The sequence below is a fragment of the Lontra canadensis genome, unplaced genomic scaffold (genome assembly GCF_010015895.1).
Source record: "Lontra canadensis isolate GAN:19392208 unplaced genomic scaffold, GSC_riverotter_1.0 scaffold79, whole genome shotgun sequence".
Taxonomy (NCBI): domain Eukaryota; kingdom Metazoa; phylum Chordata; class Mammalia; order Carnivora; family Mustelidae; genus Lontra; species Lontra canadensis.
In genome coordinates, this window is record NW_022631073.1 from 5772783 (window position 1) to 5791879 (window position 19097).

Here is a 19097-nt window from a genome sequence, read left to right on the forward strand (position 1 = left end):
TGAAGTTCCTCTTTTGCAGATTAACCATGGTTCTTTTGAGCATCCCAGAGCTATGTCATTTTAAAATCAAATTCCTAATTTCCACCCGGGGAGTCTGCAGATGAAATGAAAGAATGACAGTGTTATTTGGTAAGACTGCAAATAGGAATCTGAACCAAGGAAACACATCCATCCTTTATGGGAGCACTGCAACCATATATCCCTGAAATAAGGAGCCGTTCGGTCAGCTCTATAAGACTGTCTTTTGCTTTCACATATGTGGGCTAAGGAAAATGCTTTATGAGTTTCCAGAGCCTTGTCCCCAGATTGGTTTATGGTTCATAATGGCTACCTCAATTTTTTCCCCCAGCTAGATTTTCAGAAGAATATTTATCTTAATCCTACTTCTAGTGCCTCAGATGGGTTCTCCTCTCTTAGGTCTGCACAGGTGTTCATACTGGTTTCCCTTTAAAGCCAGAATTCCAGATGTGATGTGTAAGTTTTATCTTGAGTAGTAATCTCATCAGAGTTTGCTTCCACAGTGGCCCACTGGGTGGCCTGAGTGGATACACACCAGTACCTAAGCCTGGCATTTTCTACTGCTGGATGGACCGTGGCCACGTTCACACCGTTAGTGTGGTTTGGTCAGATGAACCCTGTATAGAAGTTTGGGAAAGTGGATTCGAATATCCTAAACTAGTTTCATGCATTAAAGCTTTTTGAAAGCTCTTTGAATGCACTGAGCTTCCTCTACCCTGTAAGAATTAGGAAGGGAGGGAATGTGCTTCCTGTTCTGCAGAAGGCAGAACCCCAGAGGTAGGCTTGGAGCAAGTAGACCAGGGGACTCAAGGCCAGGGCTGGGCCTTGTGGCTCCAAGATGTCCGTTGTTCACTGTCCCAGAACTCCACGTCGGTCTCTCCCTGTGCATAACTGATGCCCATCAATGGACATCATGTTGTTGTTCTTAGTAAGACAGGCAAAGGAGGGTTGGCCAGAGCAGGGATAGGCAGGACTTCCATGAGCAGCCAGGCTCTGGGGGGCTCTAATGGGGGGATCCTACATCTCTTCAGGGCAGGTGTCTTCATTAGTGGCTTTTCCAAGACTGTAAAGCCATTGCTGCAAAGATTCTTGCTTGCTTGCGGAATTGGGTTTCATACCTTCCCTGTTGGCTGGTCACAAGTCCAAAGGTAAAAAGCTCCAGCAAAGACAAAAGCAAAATAGACATACACATTTCCCATGGGAAAGTAAAGCTCATTATTATAGATGCAAATCTTGTTAGAAAGCAAACTATCTAATATGGTTTTTTCCCCACTATGAGACTGAAGCAAACTGACCATTTTATCAAAATGGCAAGCAATGTATCTGGTTACCCAGCAGGAAAAAAAAAAAAAAAGCCAGAAGCTCCTTCCTAATATAAGTTATTCACATTTTTTATTTAGGCAACTGAGTTTTGTTGATTCCCGAATACTAGGAAAAACAAAATGTATGCACACTGTATATTTTATAAGGTCATATTTTTCCCCCTGGGCTTCTAAGGACTTAGATGTACACATCATTCAGGACCTGCTTTTATGGATTGTCAACAAGATCACTCCGTAAAATACATTCTGATATCTCACAGCTGTGTATAATTTATTCTGTCTATCCGTGCAGCACAAATGAAATTTTTATTTACATCATCTAAAAGAAATACCAGTGTATAAATACATAAGCAGAGCTCATAAGAAACGGTCTTCTGACTACAGATACTGCTGGGGGGATATTGTGCAACCAGTTAAAAAGCTGAGGGACAGCTTCATTATCCATGTACGTAGATAATAAATACTGTACTCGGCAAACAGGGCAGTTACTCAGTTTCTTAAAAAGGTTGCACAACATTCTCCAAGTGCTGGCACAGTCTGCCTTGGAATTCTCTTTGGAATATTCAGAAATAAAGCCTCTTAGACAATTGGAAGGGGAGGTGAACAATGAGAGACTATGGACTCTGAAAAATAATCTGAAGGGTTTGAAGAGGTTGGGGGTGGGAAGCTGGAGGAACCAGGTGGTGGGTATTAGAGAGGGCACGGATTACATGGAGCACTGGGTGTGGTACAAAAACAATGAATACTGTTATGCTGAAAATAAATTTAAAAAAATGTTTAAAAAAAAAGAATTCAGCCAAAAAGGACTTCTTTTGGATTAAGACAATGTAATATGTAGGTGAAAAGGGAAGTGTTCAGTTCTTGGAACATTTTGCCTTCAGGAGAATAAATAACTCTCATTTTCTATTACCAAGAGTCTTGGAGGAAAAAGGTTCAGAGGACTAAGAACGTTCCTTGTCTTTGGCTTGTGGAGCTGCAGCCTGATTGTCATCTAGGAGGCCCCACAAAGGTTCTCCAGCTTCCCCCAAATCAAGGATGTGGACTTGCTACCCCTCTCCCCTGATGGCAGAGTCCTGCTAGGGATTCACCCAGGAGACCTGGACCTCTTAGTGCCATCTGCTTCCTTCTAAGACATGTGGCTTCTCAAGCGAGTTTAGATGCATGTGAAGGTTGTTTTCCAATGTCTGAGGCTGGTGAAGATCTCCGAGGTCTTTGAGAAGCATGGCTGCAGTGCCCCTGGAAAGCATCCTGTCTTCCCCGTGGCAGCTGAGTGGTGGGTGAGGCGGAGCTCCTGTTTTGGATTTAATAAGCCCTTGGACAACTGGATTTGTGGCTAACTGCTCAAGTGAATGATCCACTTGTGTTGGAAATTTAACTTCCAGAACTGCCAGGAACAGCTTAGAATCAAATTGGTTTTTGTACAGAACATTTTTAAATGTTTGCAATCACTTTCTTAACAGTTTCACCCAACTTTTGAAAAGTGAAATACTGGCCAGGGTGACTCTTGGCCTGTGGCGTGGTTTTCACTGGTTTGGGGGAATGTTCAGAAGATCTCTAATTCTTATTCCATAATTACTGGTATTTCAAAGCCTTCTTGGTCCAATTCAAAGAACACACCTGCTCTCTGTTAAGATACACTCAGCTGATTGCTTTCCGTAGTCTGGCTCTGCACGAGCTGTATGGCTGGCTCAGCATGAACTTCTGGTAAATTCCACCATAGGAATCCCACTGAGAGTCCTGAGCAAGAGACTTGGGTCTTGGTAAGAATGATGCTGGTAAACCAGTGGACGTTGCTCTCTGTGCTTCACACCTATTTTCTCTTGGCATCCCCACGCTCTGCCTCATTTTATGGAAAAGGAAAGCACTTGCTGTCCCTCTGCTGGCTCATTCTTCCTGTGGTTCTGTGTGGGGCTGGAAGGTTCTCATCTTCACATCTGGGCTAATGTGCACCCCCTCCCCCAACAAGTAATGGTCTTTCCTGGCCTTTCCATCAAGAGTAGCCCTCCCCATGACTCTACTGTTACCTCATTTTTCTTATTATCTTGTATTTGGAAGATACTGCAGATTGACAGAAGCAGAGCAAGGCTAACACTGAGCCCCCATAGCCCTGTTCTTTCATAGTCCTGACCGCCCTCTGAAATGGTCGTGCTATTCCTCTTTCTGCCAATTCAAGAACGCAAGACGTGAGGGCAGCTTTACCTGGGACCCTCCCTCAGATACACAGGATGGAGAGAACGGAGTCTTCTGGGGTTAAGCTGCATTTCCAAGATGAGGGTCCTGGCTGTGGAGGCAGAGGGGCTGTCTCCACCCAGGTGACATTAGCGCACACTGACCCTAAGCAGAAAGGATGGGCTTTTTGAATGGAAGACATCAGAGTGTCCATCAGAAGGTAGACAGGGAATACATAGTTGTTGAATGAGTAAGTGAATGAGTGAACGAACAAGCAGGGGGGAGAACAACTGGACGAGAGACCCGCAGCTGACCCGTGGAAGAGCGGGTACAGGTGCTGGCCTATGTCTTCCCCTGAAGCCCCCACTGTAGTGATGTCACACTACTGGGGAGTGCAATGAAGGCTATGAAATCAAGCCGGTGGTCAGGGCTCCTCTAACCATGATCTCCCTGTGCCAGTGGCTGCCCCCTCTGCAGCCGGGAGAAGGGCTTTGGCATCTTCCATTCAGATACCTATTCTTTCCACTTCTATCAGGCCCTCCACCAGTGTCTGCAGATGTCACGACCCACACCCATCCCTCTGGTGACATGGCTAGAACCCTCATCACTCGAATGCGGGTTCATCCCCAAACACTCAGCTCGTCCCAGGCCTGAGCCCCCCACACTCTCCTCTGCTTGTTCACGTGGCTCATGGTCCTCTCCCCCACAACGCTTTGCCCCGGCCCCTCGTGGCCAGTGGACCCACTCACCTCCTCTGCCATTGGCCATATCCCTAACTCTCTGCTCATCCCTGTTCCCGTGGTCCCTCAACAACTGGGAGTTTTAAATGCTTTGTGACCAGCTTGAGAATTTTCTGGAGCAGCTATGTCAGACAGTTAATACTCAAGGAGTAATCCTTTTGTAACCTGAACATAACTGCAGACTTCCACATCAAGAATGATAAAATGGTATGGATTTAAAAGTATTGGGGGAACTGTAAAATGTCTAGGATTAAAATTTCAGTACCATTTGTGCCCAATAAATGTAAACTCCTTAGTAACTTAAAACTGTGCTATTATGACTCAGGTCTGAAAATTATGAGTCCTGGTTGAAGAAATGGGAATAACATGTGAGGGACTCTGCTCCATCCTTTACCTTGAGGGACAGGCTGTGGTCGCACCAAACAGCAGGAATGTGACCTCATAGGAGAGCAATCCCAGAGAAATTACCCGACTTGTTAGGAAAGCGATATACTGTCCAGAAGAGAAAAAAGTTATACTTTCCATTAGGACTGTTTATGGAAATGGGGCTAAGTTGAACCTGTGTCGGGACATTAACTGGTTCGACAAGACCCCAAGAAACAAGATCATATAATAGTTTATTGAGTGACTTAATTTTTTTACATAAACCAGTCTAGTCGGTCTGAACTGGCCAATTAATTTTGTCTATAGAATCACTCAGTGAGGCATATAAAATTAGCCTCTGTAAGTACAGAGAGGAGAATTGGCGTTGTGTTGAGCTGATTCCTTGGGACTTAAGTAAATGGATTTAGTCTTAATACAGCTAAAGCCTTCAGATGTTTAAGAGAGAGCTGATTTGAAGCAAAGCATTAATTCATCATTTAAAAAGTCACCACTTGTGTGATCTTTGTTGCTCGTTGAGGACAGAATTATATACTTCGATCATCACCCAGGACATGCCATAGGACTTGAAGGGAAAAGTTAGCTTTTGATTAAGTCACAGAATTGTTTGGTTGGATTGACAAGAGTATTCATCACTTCTAACCTTGACCGTGGCTTAATAGATAATGCTGTTTCCCTGGCTTCCTTGGGCTTCCAGATATTTTCACTGAGTCATTTATGTCATAAGTGTCTGATGCCAGAGTCTTCCTGACAAGAATGAAGAACTGGGTTGTTTTCTTTTCGATGCAGCGGTGAACCCGGGAAGCAAGTTAGCCCCCACCATGCAGCCGGCTGGAAGAAGGGGCCGGGGGGGAGCTTATGAAGTTGTCCGTGTTTCTCTCTTGAATGGAGATCTCTGGGACCCGATGGAGAGCGTCCACGCAAAGGTCAGTTGTTTCGTTTTCTGGACTTCTCGGTGGCTCAAGTTTAAAAAATCACATTAACTGCATTCATGATTTTCTGTACAAGTTTTGTTTTTATTTTAATGCTGACTTTATTCTTTGAAAGTGAAATCTTGATTCTTAAGAAAATACACACCAGTTTTGATGTGACAGTCCTAATGAGGGGCCTGGCATTATTTACACCTGTTGGAAGTTATTCGTGAAACACACACTGGGGCTAACATTTCCAGATACACATTTTCTCTGTGTGTTGTACTGGAGTGCTGGGTATTTTTCTGTTGCATCAATATTTTGGTTTTATTGATTGATAATTGGTGGAAACATTAATGTGACATTTAAGAAATTCTGCCATGAGTTTTAATGCAGTTTTGTGCTTTGTTTACTTTGATACATATTTGATTTGAACCTTCTATGATGTAAAAGAATAACATAAAATAATTGCAATATTAGTGATTAAATTTAATACTTTAATGAGTTTTAGCTGCCAAATCTACATGACTTTCTTAAATTTCAGAACTTGTTGGAACAGTTGGAAAGTGATAAAAATCTATAGAAATATGAGCTCTTTGGAGAGATCATACAGATGGTTTTATCCTTGTGTTATGTGGAACTATTTTTAGATTATTTTTCATAATAGAAAACAGATTTTTTTTTAAAGAGCAGTTGAGATTGCAAAAATTCTCTGTAGCTTTCTGGAAGGGCGGCAATGGGCCACCTTTATGTGAGTAACGATAATATGATTTACATCATGATTTTCTAGAGACACTTTCAGTTGAAAGTGAGCATTCAGAAAGGTTGGAGGTTTGGGGAAAGGATCCAAATGCTAAATCTGCACTTTTTGAATATTTATGTTTCATGGAGACTGTTGCAAATTTAGTATACAAAGTATAAGTCACTCATGGTGGTACTGGTGGTGGTACCTGGAAGAAAGACTTAAGACCTTAAAGGATAGTCCATCATGTCCATAGAAATGATATGATAGATGCAAAAAAGAGAAGAATCCTATTTCAGCAAGTATATCTTCCATCTATATTTATAGATGCTAATCAATGAAACAAAAATATGGAAAAATCTGAAGTTTCTTGGGTAGTAGAAACTGTTATGGGAGCTTTCCCTGATAGGAGGGTTGACAAATTTAGTAAATGAAAGTACAGCATGTTTCCCTTGAAACTCAGACTTCAGATAAAGGTGAAGCAGTATCTGGGAGATTGTTATTTATCAAAGTGCACATTTAACTAGTGTCCTGTGTTTTACCTGGCAACCCTACCCGGGAAGTGTATCAGAGCAACAACCAAATGAGGGTTCTTGGCATGCCTCTGGAATGGACCAGTTCAGGTGGGCTCTGGTTTCTGACCTCCAGCTTCATGTTTCCTGCTTGCCAGCCATCTTGTAAACAACAAGCAGCATCTGGCAGTTATGTTTCTCACCAAGCTTAAAACCTGATGACTATGAGCCACCAGTGCCATCTTCATAGAAAACTTGGAAAACCGTTATTATTTGACGACTGTCTTAGCTCCTCTGGGATTTTGCCTCCCAGCTGGAACCATGCAGGTAGCAGGCACATACCTAGCATGCCAAAATAACTCCTGATACTACTTATACTGATACTACTTAAGGGAATGGGGACTTAGGTGATTTGGGGAACAGCATTTTGTCATAATGCCATGGGGCTCATGACATCAGCATTTAAATGTCTGTTAATGTGCTCGTACACGTGTGCCATAACCCTCCAGGAGGCAGATGTGTGCACCTGTCGTGAGAATAGGGATTCTGGTTAATGGTGTGTATGTGTGTGTCTTGTTTTCAAATTGAAGAGTCAGCATTTTAATTTTAAACTACTTTAATGGGTATATCCTCAAGTATGCCTTACATTAATGACTATTTTTCCCACACAACTGTGCCTACTGTACCTTAGAATACAGTTTTAGATATACATTCTTGATTTTCTGCTCTACTATTTTATTCTTTGCTCTCCTATATGTTTCTGGTCAACCAGTCTTTTTAAGAGTTTGATTTACTCTTCCTTTTTATCTTCCGTTTTAGAAAGTGCCCCCAAAAGATTCTAATGAGCACACAGGAGTAGAACCATAGCAGTGGCACTACTGGAAATTGCTGGAGTGCTGGTCAACCTGTCTGAGCTGATTCTGGCAAAAGTACTGTCTCACGGTCTTGGATGCCTGGGTGGCTCAGTTGGTTTAACAACTGCCTTCAGCGCAGGTCTTAATCCCGGAGTCCTTGGATCGAGTCCCGCATTGGACTTCCAGCTCCATGGAGCATCTGCTTCTCCCTCTGACCTTCTCCCTTCTCATGATCTCCCTCTCTCTCTCTCTCTCTCTCAAATAAATAAATGAAATCTTAAAAAAAAAAAGAAAAGTACTGTCACATTGTCTATCTCTCTCTCGTTCTCTCTCTCTCCAGCTCTGTGATTGAAATATATCTGGATGACATATTATTAGGCCCTTTAGAAATCAAGTTTCAAACCATCATTGTCACCGATGATTTACTTGAAAGAATAGGGGATGAGAAAGCATGTCCTTACATACATTGGAGCTTCCAGGATTTTGCTGGTTTGCTTGCTGTTGTTTTGGTCTAGAACCTGAGGATAAGCTTATCTGCTTTTCTTCCCCCTTAGGGTCACTGTAAGAATGAGAAGAAACAATGACTATAAAAATCCATTAGGAACTAAAACCCAACTACACAAATATAAGGTGATATTGCAAGTTTAAAGGGTTTCAGAGACCCCTCTCCAGTTTCATGTCTTGAAAAAACTCAGCCCTGGACCCAGACCCAGGGAAGACATGTCAGGACATGACTCGATCAGGAGATGATCTCCATTGAGCCCAGCCTTTGAATGCTCCTGGAAATTTCCAACTTCCAGTTTCCTCCCATGGGAATGAATGTATGGAAACAGTGTGCGAAATGGAAAGTAAGAAGGCAGCTGGATGAGAACATGAAACCAAAGCTTCCCTTAGCATATTGTGGGTCTCAAATATCAGATAGCAAGTAGTTAAAATGGCATAAGTAGATGCCCTGCAGGCATCGGAAGAAGCCCCACATTTCCTTCGAAGGACCATCAGCTTCAGCTTTTCCAGGGGGACTTGTCATGGGGCTCCCCACCCAGGGCTCCCTCCCTCTGCATTCCCACCCCCAGTAGCAACCTCTTCTCCTGGCACTTCGTCACAACAAAGGCCCTTGCAAGGTCATAGGCAGCCTCCCAGCTTGCGAGGCCAGCCCATGCCCTTCACCCTTTATCTCACTTATCTTCACACTGATTCACTCTCCTTTGAAATTCTCACTTCCTCTGGCTGTCTGTTTCTCTCTTGTTTCTCCTCATATGTTTTTGATTCTTGCTTTTCATTCCTCTTTTTGGCTTTGTCTCTAAACTGTTGGTTTCTGCTGAGTTTCTTCAGATGGAGGGCTCCCTCTGGCCGTTTCATTCGCTTCTGTGGCCTCACTGTCCTCCAGAGCAGTGGGGGAATGGGGGGGCTGCTCCCAGGAATGACTACAGAGACACCGGCCACCATACCTGAGCTCCTGCCATGTGGAAAGTACCCCGCCAGGCACCTTTCATGCGGTGACCTCACCATCAGTTCTCCAACGTTTGTGGACTTAAAATCCACATCACTCACTGTGCTTTGATTTCTGAGATGCGCTCCTGCTTTCCGGGGGATTTCTGGCACCTCCAGCTGAAAGGTCCCAATTATTTTAAATGCGCTCCACTCCAAAGTGGACCCAGCCCCCTGTCCATCTCCTCTACTTTACTTAATAGCTCCTAGAAGATAAGATGGTCATCCCCCTTTTCGCCTCAGATCATGAGGTTGGAGACGTCGTGAGGTCGAGTCCACCAGCCGGGTATGTCTAACACATGACCCCATCCCACCATGCCTCATTAGGCCTTCTAGCCTCCAGACATTCTACAAATGCAAGCAGGGCCGTTTGTCTAAGACACAGATCTAGCCCGTTGCTTTCCTGCTTCCTAGCCGTCGTGTCTGACTTCAAAGCTGGGTACCTTGCGTGATACTCAAGATACTGTATAGGCTGGGATGTCCTGATGTGGAAGGCCCCACTTCTGTCTCCCAGCCACTGAGCTCATCCTGGTCCACTTACTGCCCAAAGACACCATGTTCTCTATTGCCGTATGCTGCATGCCTGATACCTGAAGCCCCAGCTTAAATTGTACCATCTCTTGCGAAGCTCATCTTGAGCTCCCCCAGACAGCTCGGTCCTTCCTGTGTCTTTGTCCTCGTGGTCACATGCATCTCCGTGATGTGCAATCATGCCTTGCACACACTTGATTCATGCAGCTGGAGCCTGGTCACACAGCACGGACAGATGCTGCAGACACAGGGCTACATCAGCCCTACATCCCCGATCTCCCCACGGCCACTCCCTCAGGTCCTTCCACCTCTTGCCGGACAGGCCGCTTACGGCCTGAGAGCAATGCTCTCCGACTACCGTAACTTTTTAGATATTGTTGACCTCCCTTTAGCAACTACAGCGGCTTTTAAATCTCGTAGAGGTCTTTTATAGTTTGGTACAATGTTACATTTTTCACTTTTGTGGTTACTAATGTCTTACCTGGAATAACTCCCCACATTGCCTCCCCGTTCCAGGAGGGATGGCCGGCCCTCTACAAAATGACTTTCCCCTTCTCTAAGAGATTATTCTGGTAATTGTAGGGGTTGCTGCAGGCCAGCCCATGTTGTCTGCTTCTTGGTTGAGTGAGCTCAATGGTTGGCCTTTCCGACTTAGGGAACATGGCGCTTACAGTAGCTTACGAGCTGACCAATAGTGCTTCCTCTTAAGAATATAATTATTAAAATACCCACTGTGAGGTTTTTTCCTAAGAAATGGATTCTTTCTAGACTGTACGGTCTCCTAGGAAGTCCTGTATCCCCAGTCCCCAACCACTTAGCTCCCACTGGCCCCCCAGCCCCATGCCTTGCTTGACGGTCCCTCTGCAGCTATGTGGGCACATAGGCTGCTCCTGCTTCGGCCTCACACAACCCAGCCAGCCAAGACCAAGCCCACCCTTCTGGGAGAGCAGGATCAGAGAGGGAAGAGCTGGCCCCCTCTATCTTTGGGAACCCAACTGTCTTCAAAAATCAGTGCTGTGTACAGCAGAAGGAGAAAGGTGTTGGAACTCGCCAAAATGGACTCAGACTCCTGCACCACCTCTGCCTTGCTGTGTACTGTGGGTCCGGGGACAGGCCGTGGTGGAGCCTGGTTCCTCGTCTGTGAAGGAGGTGGTAGCGGTCGCCTCGCTGCCTGACATCACACCCTCAGCACGCTCCATGATGTGTCAGCCTCTTTTCCTTTCCCTTAACTTACTCTGGACTTTCTGGCAGGGTTTCTCAAGCTCGGCACCGTTGCTCAAGGCTGGCTCTCTTCTGTGCTGTGTGTACAGTCAGGGGGCCGTCCTGTGTGATGGGGGGGTGCTTGGCGTCCTTGCCCTCTGCCCACCAGATGCCAGTAGCGCCCTCCCCAATAGTCATGTCAACTCCATATGTCCCTAGAGAGGGGGAGGGGGGAACTTGCCCCTGAAGAGCCATTGCCCTGGGGAAAAGACCAGAAAGGCTCAGTAGAGTCCCTGAGAACCTTGCCTTGACTTTGGGAGGAGCCAGACCGGAGGCTGGTAAACCTTCTCTGCCCAGAGCTCAGCTGGGCTTCATCATTTTGCGGCATCAGCACTGCCTGCCGCGGCCGCACAGCTCTGGCCCTCGTGGCCTGAAGGCAGCCGCAGACAATACCCAAACAACGGAGCATGGCTGTGTTCTAATAAAACGTATCTATGGGCGTCAAAATGTGAATTCAATAGAATTTTCATGTGTCATGAAATAAGCTTTTATTTTTTTTTAAATCATTTAAAGATGTCAAACCATTCTCAGCTCACAGGCGGGGTGCCGGACGTGGCCCGAGGGCAGGCTGTAGTTTGCTGCCCCTGAACTAGATGTCGGTACAGTAGAGACACCCTGCACCCAGGATGCCCCCTCCATGTGCAGGTGGGGGCCAGCATGGGGCAGTGCCCAAGTGGGAACCGGAGGTGGCCACTTCGACCACTGAGCCCAGGGCCATCACATTCTGAAGTCTTCAGCTCTTTCCATAGTGCTGTGCTGCTTCCCAGGAAAATCTTTAGCTTTTCTGCCCTTGTGCGTGTACCAGGACGGGCTCAGAAATCTGGACTGCAGAGGCATGGCCTGGAGGACAGGCGTGCTGTCCCCCGTCTTGCCTCCAAAGCAGTTCTTTCCTTAAGCAAGATGTGAGTGCCTCTCCCATCCCTCCACGGCCTTTCTGTTCTGTCCACCTTTTTGGCCAACAGACAGGAAAGACAACGCAAGCCAAGGTATTGTGCTGGGTTCAGCTGTCACCCCTGCTTTGGGAGCATGCCTCCCCATCAAGGAGGGGCTCTGGGACCACATTTCCACGTGGCTCACCGCTAACTCTTTGATTGCTTGGGACTTCTTAGCGAGGCCCTAATGTCATTTATTTTAAAATCGGCTAGTGAATTAGGTGTCCCCACAGTTTCTGCAGCTCCGTCCCCATGCCCCTGCCCCACCAGGCCTCTAGCATCATCTTGGAACTGAGACTTTTAAAAATATATTGTAATGTTTACAATAGCCAAACTATGGAAAGAACCTAGAGGTCCATCAACAGATGAATGGACAAAGAAGATGTGGTCTATATATACAATGGAATACGATGCAGCCATCAAAAGAAATGAAATCTTGCCATTTGCGATGACATGGATGGAACTAGAGGGTATTATCCTTAGCAAAATAAGTCAATTGGAGAAAGACAATTATCATATGATCTCCCTGATATGAGGAAGTGGAGTTGCTACGTGAGGGGCTTGGGGGGTAGGAAAAGAATAAATGAAACAAGATGGGATTGGGAGGGAGACAAACCATAAGAGACTCTTAATCTCACAAAACAAACTGAGGGTTGCTGGGGGGAGGGGGGCTGGGATTGGGGGGTGGGGTTATGGACATTGGGGAGGGTATGTGCTGTGGTGGGTGCTGTGAAGTATGTAAACCTGGTGATTCACAGACCTGTACCTCTGGGGCTAATAATACATTATATGTTTATAAAAAAAAAAAAAAGTGCCATGAGAGGGTTTTTCTCTGAGCTTATTTCAAAACAAAAGACATGGAAGAAAATATACCAACTTTTCTGGAAATGAAGCCATTTAGAACAGAATAAAAATAAATAAATCCGAAATAGTTAATCATCTAGTAGCTAAATAAATAAACTTTTCCAAAAAGAAAAAAAAATATATTGTAAAATAACAAATGTAGGTAATGCCAGGAGATCGAGTGGTTTGCTTTGTTTAAACAGAGTTATAATTTTTCTTCTTTTTAATTCTTAGGAGAGTCTCTCCACATTTGACTGAGAAGGAGAGCATATAGTTGCTTGATAGTAGGAGAAAAGGAGTCTGATGAATTCTGTGTTCAATTTTCCAAGCATTCATCTAAGCACAAGTGAACACTTGCTGCATTTCAGGTCCTAGGTCAAGTTCCTATGGCACAGGATGGGTGAGCCTCCATCTACCCTGGAGAAGCTCACAGTTTAGTGAACTAATGATTGTAATAAATTTAAATAAGCACTTCATAAGAGACCTGTGTTTTTTAAAATAAGTGACTTTGGAGTAGTTTTTGATTTACTGATACATTGCAAAGATAGTAGAGAGAGCCCCATACACCTGACACTCAGCTTTCCCTGTTACTTGCATTTACGATAAAAAAAATATATATATGGCACATTTGTAACAATTAATGATACATGGTTTTTTATATTTTAACCTGAACTTTTTCACTAAAAGAAAAAGGTTTGGGAAGTTGGGAATATTTCAAAGAATATAAAATTTCTGGAAAGCCTAATGATTTTTAAATCTTGGTTCAGAGGAAAAAAGCTTACCTTCCCAAGAGAAACTTAATATGTATCAATGTTGCATTTAATAATTTCACATCCTGTGAAGGCCGAGGAAGCCCTCACCTATGCATTTACTCTGGAATTTCTCACAAGTCAACAACATAACCAGTGAGATGGGTTCTTTCCTTGTTGTTTAATAAACTGTCATGTTGGTGATGACGTTTCATTCAGCCAGAGCTCAAAGTTCAGATTTTTAAAAAATTGTTTTTCCTCAAAAAGTGAGAAATCTTTTAAAATCTATGACAAGAGTGCCTGCGACCAAGTATGTAAAATCATGTTAAAAACAGTTAAAAACTGTAGAGTAAAGCCTGTGTAGAGAGCTTGTGTGAGATTTTCCTCCTGTATTGATTTAACATGTTCTAGACCCCCCCCATTCCTTGCACACTTCCTTGTAAGCATAAGGTATGTGTTTTTGAATGGTGTACACAAGTATCTTATAGCCATGTTTTCATTATTGCCTGTCTTAAGTGAAATTTAATTTTAATTAATTTTAGTTAAATTTAAATTACTTTATATTTCTCTTTAGGGAGAAATTAAATACTAGGAAATAAGATTTGTTAGCTAGAGTTAAGCTCCAGAGGGATACAAATCATTGTAATATCTAAGAATTTTCAACCCCTCCCCAAGTACCACTTTTTGCCCCATTAAGGGCACTATCCACTTCCTGAGAATGCATGATGGGCACCAGATGTAAACGGGCAGAAGGAAATGTCTGTCTCCCAGGACTACATGTATGCGCAGAAATCTGCCTGTGGGAGATTTGGGGCAGGTATGAAGAAAAGTTGATTTCTCCCTCTCTCAAAGTCTGTTCTTGCTAGATTTTTTAAAGGATGTATTTTATGTGAGAACAGTTTGAGATTTACAGAAAAGTTGTAAAGCTAGTACGGAGTTCCCTTATACCTCACACAATGTCTCCCCTGTTGCTGACTTATATTATGGTGCTTTTGTTGCAATTAGGGAACCAATGCCGGTACATTATAACTAACCAAAGTCCATACCTTATTTCCATTTTCTTAGTTTTTACCTAATATCCTTTTTCGAAGATCCCACCCAGAATCCCACATTACATGTAGTCATCATATCTTGCTACTTGGTTCTGACAATTTCTTAGACTCTACATTTTTGACGATATTGATGACATTGAGAAGTACTCATGAGGGATTTTGTGGAACGTTCCTCATTTGGGATTTGTCTGATATTTTTCTCATGATTGAGCTGGACTTATCTATGTTGTGGAGAAGACCGCAGAGGTAAGTACCATACTTGTTACACCATAGCAAGTACTATCGACAGAACTCATCACTGTTGATGTTGACTTTGATCGTCTGGCTGAGGTCATGTTTGCCAGGTTTATCTCCTTTCCATCCTGTATTCTTGGGAAGGAAGTCACGGTGTACATCTCATGCTCAAAAGAGTCATGCTCTACCCCCTAGAGGGTGAAGCAGCTACATAAAATATAATTCTTTTGCAAGTAAGATTTATCTACTCTCCCTCTGTACTTATTTATTCAATTGATTATCCATATCAGGATGGACTCATGGATATTTATGTTTTGGGTTGTTATTCAATACTATTTTGTTTTATTTAGTTTTGAAAGATTTTATTTATATTTTAGAGGGTAAGAACATGAGAGAGAGCATGAGAAGGGGGGAGAGGGGCAGAGGGAGAAACAGACTCCCCACTGATTAGGGAGTCCGACGCGGGGCTGGATCCTGGACCCTGAGAAAATGACCTGAGCCAAAAGCAGATGCTTAAGTGAGCCAGCCAGGCACCTGCCCCTCAGTACTATTTTATTTATGTTCTTTAAATTGGCCGTTGGGAACTCTCTCAGTTGGCTTTGTGTCCCTTTGTCATACCCCCATTACGTGTGTGTAATCACTTCCTTACTTTCTGTCACTACAAGAAGCACCAGGTCCATTTTATATGTTTCCTGCCCCAGCCCTAAAGTCAGCCATTTCTCTGGGAAACCTGTTTCCCTGGAGGTTGGTGTTAGACATCAAGATGTGGGTGCTAGCTGGGCTCACCAGCACTGCAACGACACTTCTGGGTCTCCTCAGGTGACAGAGTAAGGAAATATATGTATGTGTTCTTACCAGATTTGAGAGAAACAAACTTCAAATGCTGGGTCATGGCTGAGGTACACTGTACATTTTCAAACAGTATTTTTAATTCTAAAAATTCTAGTAAGAGGAAAATGTACCAGGAATTTGGCTTTTTTATGGCTATAATTCTTCAGGCAAAAATGAAGAATGGCAATTTTCCATAACCTAAATCAGTTCTTGAGAATCAAACCTAATCATTAAGTTTCTTTCCCTAAAATGTTATTTTAAAAAAATTAATACCCAACTTTCCAGTGTTTGACCTAACTCTGGCTTTTCAGATTCCCTGAGTTGATCCGTGCCTCCAGGCTGCCTTTCTGCTAATTACTGGAAATTAATCTGACCTTTTTCCTAAAAGTGGCACACAAAAAGATTTTATTCAGCTGGTATAACCATTTTCCTACACAATTTTTACTCACTGAAGGTACTAAGGGTCTTTTGCTTGAACCTACTCATTTTCCGAGCATGTAATTTAAAGACATGGTCATAAACCCAAAACAGAGTTGGTGAGAGCAGAGAGCTAATGAGACCAGGGTCGCACATTATGTCTCTGTTAGGATTCCCTGTCCCCACAGGAGCCATTAATTTGGCTCTGTTCCCTTGCTTGGCATGTCTGAGCCCCATAGCATCCTACGGGGGGACACCCCTGAACGTATGAGGGAAGACAGCCCAAATTCGGAAACACGTCGTGTGCACTCTTCCCCATCACTGCTGGCTTAGCAGTTTGTATATGCCGGTGACATAGTTCACATCCGTGTTTCCCAAACATCAGTCACCCAGGGTCCCCAGGGAAGATTTCAGCCTAATTATAGAAACAGCTACACTTAATAGTTTATATGTGCTTGACATACTGATTTTTTGCTCCAACACATAAAAGGAATATAAATGATGGAAACGAAATGTGCTGTATCCCTCTCTAAATGCATCTGTCATTGGGGAAGATGTTATATCATTTGGAATCAGCCCAAGACCTTTCACGGTTTCTTTCTTTTTTCCATCCAATAGATGATCATTGAGTTGCTTACCAGGGATGCTCTGAACAGCTGTGCAAATTAAGCCCTGCATCCCTTGGAGGGCAGGGTCAGTTGGATCCCCAGAGATGAGCTGTGACACTGTGCTCAGCCGCTGGGGGGAGCGGGGGCGCCCCAGCCAGGACCAAGCGCTGTCCGGTAGAGCTCCATCTACGACTAGCGACGTATCACTTTCCAGTGGAAAAATTTTCACTGACTCAACAAGACCCTCCTTCTCTTCTGACTTCTTTCTGCATGCTCATTTAAGCAGCCAGCAGTTACCGTGAGCCCTTCATGTTCCAGGCCCTGTGCTGGATGCTAGACATACTTTGCCCTTTTTAGAAAAATGCATAAAACCCGGCAATTTCCTTCCAGAACGACTTTGAAGCTTGCTCAGACAGAGCTCTAGGAAATGGCAGCTCCTGCCGTCCCAACAGCAGGAAGAGCCGAGAGCCCATGAGGGGTAGAGAATTCTAATGTGGGCTCCTTTGAAATCCGGTCCCTCCTTTTACAGCTGGAAACAAGACCACTGGGCATGTAATCTCTGGTGGTGCCTATTCAGCTAACAGGAATGTGTTTGCCAGATTCTTGCTGGTCTCAGTGTCTTCAGTGGGATCCGTGGGAAGGCGTCAGATCCTGGGTAGTTGGCGAGTGAGGAATTCCGGTCCTGTGGATGGCCTGGCCTCCCAGCCTCAGTCAGGGGAGAGGGGACTCTTCGCAGGGCCATCTGCAGAGACAGCAGTGTCAGTGCAGTCCCAGAGCCGAGTATTTCCAGCCTGTGTTTCACTGGCGGGTCCCGGGCCTTGTCTGCCTCAGTCTGGAAGCGTCTCTGGGAAGGCAGCTGCTGCAGGAAACGCCTGCATGGGTAGAACGCAAAGCGGGTGTCCCCCACTCCCACCCACGGCCTCCAACACCCGAGGCTTCCGATCTCTGTCCCACGGACTACAGCCGCCCAGCCAGGCCGAGAAGAGGCCATCAGGCGGGAAGGGCAGCAACAGCGTCCTGAAGTCAGAGGCAGAAATGTCGAGGGCGTTTTTGTCTGGGCCTAACGGACAGCAGCACGGAGCTGTTCTCCTGGCCCCGGCCAGGTTTGCTGGGGGAGAACCGGCCAGAGCAGTTGGCAGGTGGGGAAATGAGTTGGAGAGGCTTTAAAGAGCTTTTCCTATAAAATAAATGTCCAGAAGCCGTGGAAATGTATGTCTTTAGTTAAGTAAATACCCCTGAAGACAACACATGGACATTTTTCAGTGAAACGTTACCAGTTACAACTGCCCGTGTTTGCAGATTCCAGGAATCAGAGCTCATGCAGAACTGGCCTCTTACACCCATTAGCCTCGGAGGCACCTCCTCTCAAGAAACTCCTACGGCCGTGACAGCAAATTAATGTAGCTGTTTTATTTGAAGCAGCTGAGGCTGGAGAGCCCGCCTTTGGGTTTCCTGGCTGGCGTTTCTGAATCCAACGGGAAGAAACGGGAAGGGATGAGTTCTAGCTCCTCTGCAAACCAAGGCAGCCCGTTGAAACCTTCCCCGCCTCGGTCTCCTCATGTGCGAAGGGTCCTAGCTGAGATCTGGAGCCACATTCTGCCCTGTCCACGCCCGGAGTGGCAAGTTGTAGTGTTGTCGGCTCGTGTTCACAGAGGACAAACACCTATGACGGCTAAGGCACTATTAGGATGGGAGCTTTCTGTTGGAGCAAGGCCTTGACTATCACGCTAAAGGGTTAGAATTCCATTCCAAAGGCAGTGGAAAGCCACGGAAGGTTCTAAGAAGTGGCAGTGGATTTAGAAGCAATTTGAGTTAGAGCATCCGTTTTAGGAAGGAAAGTGGTGGCAGGGCGGCAGATGGGTTATGTTAGGGGTGGAACGTGGGTGTCAGGCCTGTGAAGAGACCCCAGCAGGAGCTGGTGAGGGCCGTTTGCTTTCTGCAGACCCCTCTCCAGCACTGAGGTCATCAAAGCTGACTGCTCACAGGAGGTCAGGCCTGCACACCACTCCCTTGCTCTGTGACCTTTGGCAAGTTACACAACCTCTCTGAACCTCTGCTTCCCCATTAAAAAAGGGAACCCCAAAAAAGTACCTGTTTCAGAGGGCTGTTGCTAAGATGGTGTTTAAGTGTACAGAACATGCTGAGAATCAGTTTATTACTGTTGTTACACTTCCCGGGCCACAAAGCGTTCTCAGAAACCCTGTTTTTAATGGTGTCTTAGTGGATCCTTGACTCTCTGGCCCCTCAGAGACACCCTTACTGAGCAGAATGAGTCTTTCTTCAGCAAATCTGGCCAGGTCTTAGAACTGTTTAAAAATCATCAGTGATTCCCCATTTCTCTCAGAATAAGACCCAGACCTTGAACATGGGGCCTGTGCACCCTTCAGTGAGCTGAGCGCCCTCCGCCTCCCTCCTGCTGTGCCTCACCCACGCCTCCTCTCTGGCCCCCAGAGGCTCAGTCCCACTGCTGCTCTGCATGCACTTTCTCCATGCTCCTACCTTC

At 45.0% G+C, this 19097-nt stretch overlaps 1 protein-coding gene across 1 annotated transcript in view; it reads left to right on the plus strand.

Moving 5' to 3' along the window:
* The window catches only part of ADAM12 (ADAM metallopeptidase domain 12), a 324442-nt gene that overhangs the window by 36380 nt on the left and 268965 nt on the right, over nucleotides 1–19097 (plus strand). Inside the window, exon 2 of the mRNA XM_032882097.1 lies at nucleotides 5420–5556. Within this exon, the coding sequence (XP_032737988.1) occupies nucleotides 5420–5556 (137 nt within the window). The remainder of the gene's footprint in view (nucleotides 1–5419; nucleotides 5557–19097) is intronic.